The sequence below is a fragment of the Octopus sinensis genome, linkage group LG24 (genome assembly GCF_006345805.1).
Source record: "Octopus sinensis linkage group LG24, ASM634580v1, whole genome shotgun sequence".
Lineage (NCBI taxonomy): Eukaryota > Metazoa > Mollusca > Cephalopoda > Octopoda > Octopodidae > Octopus > Octopus sinensis.
Window position 1 is genome coordinate 11,341,084 of NC_043020.1, and position 7,500 is coordinate 11,348,583.

The 7,500-nt window shown below is 39.6% G+C and overlaps 1 protein-coding gene across 1 annotated transcript in view; it reads left to right on the plus strand.

Annotated features, from left to right (window-relative positions):
• The window catches only part of LOC115223767 (monocarboxylate transporter 6-like), a 66,922-nt gene that overhangs the window by 565 nt on the left and 58,857 nt on the right, over positions 1-7,500 (plus strand). The window contains exon 1 of the mRNA XM_029794420.2: positions 1-275. This exon is cut by the window's left edge and continues 565 nt beyond it. Coding sequence (XP_029650280.1) covers positions 132-275 — 144 coding nt within the window. The 5' untranslated portion in view covers positions 1-131. The remainder of the gene's footprint in view (positions 276-7,500) is intronic.

Consider the following 7,500-nt stretch of genomic DNA (forward strand, 5'->3'; position numbering starts at 1 on the left):
ACTCACTATAATTATCAACTTAAATTATCGACTAAAATCTGTAATTTAAGCATTTGAACAAAATAACGAAATTATACAAGAAATAACTACAGAAGTCCAAGTAGAAAGAAGCGGATAAAAACGTCGAAAAAATGGTAAATGAAAAATTTCCAGAAAATTCCTGGTCTGACAACCCAGCAGATGCAGAACAATTCAGTGATGAAGGAGGTGAAGATGATGCCAATGAGAATCATACCTCGTCGTGGTCGCCTTACGAAGACCCATATCAACGACCGGTAGGAAAAAAATTATTTTTTTAAAAAATTTTTTATTCGGCTCTTTATGTTCTGAGTTCAAATCCCGTCGAGGTCGACCTCGCTTTTTCATCTTTTCTTCAGAATCAATAAAATAAGTACCAGTGGAATACTGAGTCGGTTTCAGGGCTTTTGCCTAAGTAGAAAGGATTATTATTATTATTATTATTAATGTGGCAAGTTGACAGAACTGTTAGCATTTCGTCCGTTTATACAATTCCAGTTCAAATTTCGCCGGGGTCGATAAATTAAGCAAGTACCAGTCCAGTACTGGGGTCGATGTAATTGACTAGCCCCCCCTCCCCAAAATTTGAGGCCTTGTGCCTACTATTAGAAAAGAGTTCTCTTCATAGATATAAAACCTACCTGTTTTCATATTGTCCTCTATGTCTTGGGACCTTGTGGCCAATGAAAAATTATTATTATTATTATTCAGCTCAAGTTCAAATCATATCGCGGTCGCCTTTGCCGTTCATCCTTTCGAGATCGATAAAATAAAGTACCAGTCATATACTGAGCCCGAAGTTACCGAGTTTCCCCTCCCCTCAAAATTACTGACCTTGTGTCAAAATTAGGGATTATTATTACTATTATTGTAGTTGTTGGTGCTGACTGATCCTCACCCCTCATAACTTGTGGCCTTATGCGGGCCACGACGTTAAGAACGTCGTAAAAAGTTGCCTAGCGGCAACTCATTAATGTTTGATTTTACCGAGTTCACTTTTGTCCTTCGTCCTTTTGGGGGTCGATAAACTAAAGTGCGTATGAAGAACTGAGGTAGGGGTCGATGCTATCGACTAACCCATTCCATTCCATATTGTTCATGCCATGCCAAAATTCGTGACCAATATTATCTTTTTACTTAAGGCAGCGAGCTGGCAGTTCGTTAGCGCGCCGGACAAAATGCTTAGCGGCATTTCGTCCGTCTGTATGTTCTGAGTTCAAATTCTGCCGAGGTCGACTTTCCCTTTCATCCTTTCGTGGTCGATAAAATAAATACTAGTTGAGCCCTGGAGTTGATGTAATCAACATACTTGCTCCCGCGGACTTCATGGGCCCTGTCCCAAAATTTGAAATCAATATCTTTTACTTATTTCGGTCATTAGTTACACTGTGGCCATATTGGAGTACCGCATTGTAAAATATTAGTCAAACAAATCGATCCTAGCACATATTATATTTTAAAACCTGGTACTTATTCTATCGATTCTTTTTGCTGAACCGCTAATGTTACGGGGACATAAATACACCAGCTCTGGTTAGTGGGGGACACACACACTTATATATACACGACAGGCTTCTTTCAGTTTCTGTCTAAAGTAGAAGCAAATATTATTTATTTTTTTAAACTTTTTTGGCGGAGGTAAAGAATACGCACACCGCCAATTTTCGGCCTAACCGTAAACCCCTAACCCTTAAACATTGAGTGCGCGTTTTCTTTACCTTCGCCCTCTTGTTTTTTTTTTCTTTGTGTTCGAATCCTGCCGTAGACAACTTTGCCTTTCAGCCTTTTCAGAGTCGACCAAAATATAAAATACTGATGCCAATTAAATCGTTTTTGCTCATGTAAAAAAATAATAATTTTAAGTATGTATATTTTACGGTTGATATCTAGTTTAACACCCGATCACCAAAACAAAACAAAAACAAGTGTAATAGGCAACAAAATGCGTAGTAAACGAACCAGAAAACCAAAATTTGCGCAAAAGAACCGGGGATTGGAAAAAGGACTTTCGGAAAATCCATACGATCCGATTTTTTCCCTCATAACTTTCAGGAAAATGGGTATCTTTTATTGAAAGTTTATACAAAAACTTTTCCCACGGCATAGATTACAATTATAAAGAAATTTGTGGCGGGGGAAATTTTTTTCTAAGGAGCTGGGGAGAGTTTCGGATCATGAGGACCACATAAGTTGGGATTTCGCCGTTTTGACAGGGATTTTTCAAATTGTTTTTTCCACCACAGTTTTCGAAATGATGGAGAGCAGCTTTTTATGAAAAAAGGGTTTGGAAAATTTATGGTTATTTTTTTTACTCTCCCGCATGCTCCATTGGTGGGATATAAGCATCAACAAAAGAAAATGTTAATTTAAATGTTTATACCAACCTTAATGAAGCGAGGCCGTGTGTGTGTAAGAAAATACATTTTCTAACAGAAATGTATGCTATTAAAATTAATTATCTTTACATACCTATTTTTTAAAAATCACTGTGGATAAATGCCAGAAACGACCTCAGGCTCTCCAGTGTTTTAAATTATAAACAAAAACAATCAAGGACGGGGAGTGGGGTTGGAAAAAATATCATAAATTTTCAAATTTCTTTGCGAGCGCGAGAAAGAAACGAGGAGGGTTGTCATGGGATGTGCTAGAAACTACAGTCAAATTCTCCCTTAAATCACACTTTTTGCTCTGAAATCATTTACAACTTTTTTTTTTTTTTTTCCTTTTCACCGAAAAGGCTCCTCCCTTTGTTTTTAAGTGCAAAAAATTGGCCAAAATCGGTCCGGAGGGGGGATGGAAGGGGGTGGGGTGGCAAAAAATGAACTTATGTGGTTTTCCTTATCCGAAACTTCTCACACACCCCACCCTGGAAAAAAAATTTTCCCTCACAAATTTCTTCATAATCCGTAATCTATGCTATTTGAAAAGTTTTCTTTATATAAAATTTCATTAAAAGATATCCATTTTCCTGAAAGTTTATGAGGGGGGAAAAAAATCGGATCGTGGGAATTTTCCGAGAGCCCTGTCCACAACCCCCAGTTCACTTGCGCAAATTTCGGTTTTCCGACTCGTTTTCTACACATTTTAAAAAAAAATTTTCACACCTATTACACCTCTCTTTGTTTGTTTTGGTGGCCGACTGTTAAACTAGATATTAACCTATTTTATTAGGCCTCGCAGTTGCCTTCGTCAGCGTCGTCATCTGCTTGTATTTGGCATCACTGACTGTTGTCACTTAATACTATTACTACTTCCATTTCAGCAATTACCTATATTTATGCTTGACTGATTATCTACCACCTTCAGGAAGCTTAAATAAATTATATCCATCTGTTTATATGTCATGAACCATGATCAATTTTTGTATAACGTTGTCAACCAGTCAATGAGAGAGAAAGAAAAAAATCTCATTGTATACATTCGAGTTAAAACCAGTTGATTTTCGTTATGGCCTATCATATCATACAGGTTTATAACAGATGCAAGGGGCATACTTTCTCTCTCTCTCTTTCTCTTTTACTCTTTTACTTGTTTCAGTCATTTGACTGCGGCCATGCTGGAGCACCGCCTTTTAGTCGAGCAACTCGACCCCGGGACTTATTCTTTGTAAGCCCAGTACTTATTCTATCGGTCTCTTTTGCCGAACCGCTAAGTAACGGGGACGTAAACACACCGGTTGTCAAGCAAAGCTAGGAGGACAAACACAGACACACAAACACATACAAACATATACATATATATATATACATATATACGACAGGCTTCTTTCAGTTTCCGTCTACCAAATCCACTCACAAGGCATTGGTCGGCCCGGGGCTATAGCAGAAGACACTTGCCCAAGGTGCCACGCAGTGGGACTGAACCCGGAACCATGTGGTTGGTTAGCAAGCTACTTATCACACAGCCACTCCTGCGCATATGTGTATTTTTTTCTTTATTTTTTTTACTTCTTTCACTAATTAGAGTGTGGCCATGCTGAAGCACTTCCTTGATGTGTTTAGTCGGTTAAATCGGCCCCAGTTCTTTGCCTAACCGTTCAGTTACGTGAACGAACACGAACAAACATTGGTTGTCAAGTGGTGGTGGAGAACAAACATAAACTCATGTATATCCATTCATCTATCCATCCGTCTATCTATCTGTCTGTCTGTCTACCTATCCGTCTATCTGTCTGTCTGTCTACCTACATACCTATCCGTCTTTCTGTCTGTCTGTCTACCTATCTACCTACCTATGTTTACCTATCTACCTACCTACCTATTCGTCTATCTATCTGTCTACCTATCCGTCTATCTATCTATCTGTCTACCTATCCGTCTACCTATCCGTCTATCTATCTGTCTACCTATCCGTCTACCTATCCGTCTATCTATCTGTCTACTTATCCGTCTACCTATCCGTCTACCTATCCGTCTATCTATCTGTCTATCTATCTGTCTACCTATCCGTCTACCTATCTGTCTACCTATCCGTCTATCTATCTGTCTATCTATCTGTCTACCTATCCGTCTATCTATCCGTCTATCTATCCGTCTATCTATCTGTCTATCTATCTGTCTACCTACCTATGTTTACCTATCTACCTACCTACCTATCTGTCTATCTATCTATCTGTCTACCTATCTGTCTACCTATCTGTCTACCTATCTGTCTACCTATCTGTCTACCTATCTGTCTACCTATCTGTCTATCTATCTGTCTATCTATCTGTCTATCTATCTGTCTATCTATCCGTCTATCTATCCGTCTATCTATCCGTCTATCTATCCGTCTATCTATCCGTCTATCTATCCGTCTATCTATCCGTCTATCTATCCGTCTATCTATCCGTCTATCTATCCGTCTATCTATCCGTCTATCTATCCGTCTATCTATCCGTCTATCTATCCGTCTATCTATCCGTCTATCTATCCGTCTACCTATACGTCTACCTATACGTCTATCTATCCGTCTAGCTACCTGTCTATCTGTCAAATCTGTACGTATTGACTCTTGAGCCACTACTGCGGACGCTGGCGACGCAAACGGGCATCCCGCCAGAGCTGGGATGCGGGACGAGCGTGTCTGCATACGCGGACGACGTCATCGTCATAGTGTCGAGCCACAGACATATCGACCTGGTCAGCGAAACACTAAAAGAATACGAAACAGTAACGGGAGCAAAAATTAACCGGGGAAAAGTCGGTGAGCTTGCGGCTCGGCACCTGGAGAAGCAAACCCATGCCTTCCAACAGTGTCTCCATCGTGGGACGCTGTTCCGACGGACCGGTTAAGTTGCTTGGAGTCTGGTTCGGTCCGGACCTCCAAATGAAGAACTGGGGCAAGATAACGACCATGGTGGACACTCACCCAGCAATGGCCCCAGAGGAAGCTATTCCTTAAAAGGTCGGGTGGCGAACGCGTACATCGCATCCGTCATCGTTACCGTCTGAACGTCGTGCCTTGTCCCGACCCTACCATCACCAAACTGGAACACGTACTCTTCCGCCTTTCGTGGAAGGGAAACGTTCCTATGGTTAGGCGATCCATTTGCTGTCAGCACCCGCTAAATGGAGGGCTAAGCGCGCCGTGGTTGATGATGCGCAGACATGCGCAGAGACTGCGACATCTCCGGCGCTTTATAGACAACGGTGAACAGGGGTGGTAGCCGTTTGTGCGGCGCGCTTTCCCGCAGTCGTCTCTTTGGCCGAACTGCAGTCGTGGATCAAACAGAGACCGAGGCTAGGCGAATGGCACCGTGAGTGCTGCCTTGCTCTCAAGCAACTCTGAGTCCGGGACCAAACTTGTGTGACTTCAACCCCACAAAGGCGTTCTATAGAGGATTAGTGGAGGGGAAGTGCGACGACGTTCTCGGGCAGAATCTGGGCGTCGACGAGGAACACCTGACCCGCCGGTTCAGGAGAACTTTCGGACCGGGACCTATGAAAATATCTATCTATCTAGATGTCTATCTAGCTGTCTATCTAGATGTCTATCTAGCTGTCTATCTAGATGTCTATCTAGCTGTCTATCTAGCTGTCTGTCTGTCTATCGTTCTGTCTGTCTATCTCTCTATTTGTCCATCTATTTGTCCATCTATCTGTCCATCTATCTGTCCATCTATCTGTCCATCTATCTGTCTATCTATCTGTCTATCTCTCTATTTATCTCTCTAGTTGTCTATCTATCTGTCTATCTATCTGTCTATCTCTCTATTTGTCTATCTATCTGTCTATCTCTATTTATCTCTCTATTTATCTCTCTATTTATCTCTCTATTTATCTCTCTATTTATCTCTCTATTTATCTCTCTATTTATCTCTCTATTTATCTCTCTATTTGTCTCTCTATTTGTCTCTCTCTCTCTATTTATCTCTCTATTTGTCTCTCTCTCTATTTATCTCTCTATTTATCTCTCTATTTATCTCTCTATTTATCTCTCTATTTGTCTTTCTCTCTATTTATCTCTCTATTTGTCTTTCTCTCTATTTATCTCTCTATTTATCTCTCTATTATCTCTCTATTTATCTCTCTAATTATCTCTCTTTTTGTCTATCTATCTGTCTATCTCTCTATTTGTCTCTCTATTTGTCTCTCTATTTGTCTCTCTATTTGTCTCTCTATTTGTCTCTCTATTTGTCTCTCTATTTGTATCTCTATTTGTCTCTCTATTTGTCTCTCTATTTGTCTCTCTATTTGTCTCTCTATTTGTCTCTCTATTTGTCTCTCTATTTGTCTCTCTATTTGTCTCTCTATTTGTCTCTCTATTTGTCTCTCTATTTATCTCTCTATTTATCTCTCTCTTTATCTCTCTATTTGTCTTTCTCTCTATTTGTCTTTCTCTCTATTTATCTCTCTATTATCTCTCTATTTATCTCTCTATTTATCTCTCTTTTTGTCTATCTATCTGTCTATCTCTCTATTTGTCTCTCTATTTGTCTCTCTATTTGTCTCTCTATTTGTCTCTCTATTTGTCTCTCTATTTGTCTCTCTATTTGTCTCTCTGTTTGTCTCTCTATTTGTCTCTCTATTTGTCTCTCTATTAGTCTCTCTATTTGTCTCTCTATTTGTCTCTCTATTAGTCTCTCTATTTGTCTCTCTATTTGTCTCTCTATTTGTCTATCTATCTGTCTATCTCTCTATTTATCTCTCTATTTGTCTCTCTATTTGTCTCTCTATTTGTCTCTCTATTTGTCTCTCTATTTGTCTCTCTATTTGTCTCTCTATTTGTCTCTCTATTTGTCTCTCTATTTGTCTCTCTATTTGTCTATCTATCTGTCTATCTCTCTATTTATCTCTCTATTTGTCTATCTGTCTATCTCTCTATTTGTCTCTCTATTTGTCTCTCTATTTGTCTCTCTATTTGTCTCTCTATTTGTCTATCTATCTGTCTATCTCTCTATTTATCTCTCTATTCTGTCTATCTGTCTATTTGTCTCTATTTGTCTCTCTTTTGTCTCTCTATTTGTATCTCTATTTGTCTCTCTATTTGTCTCTCTATTTG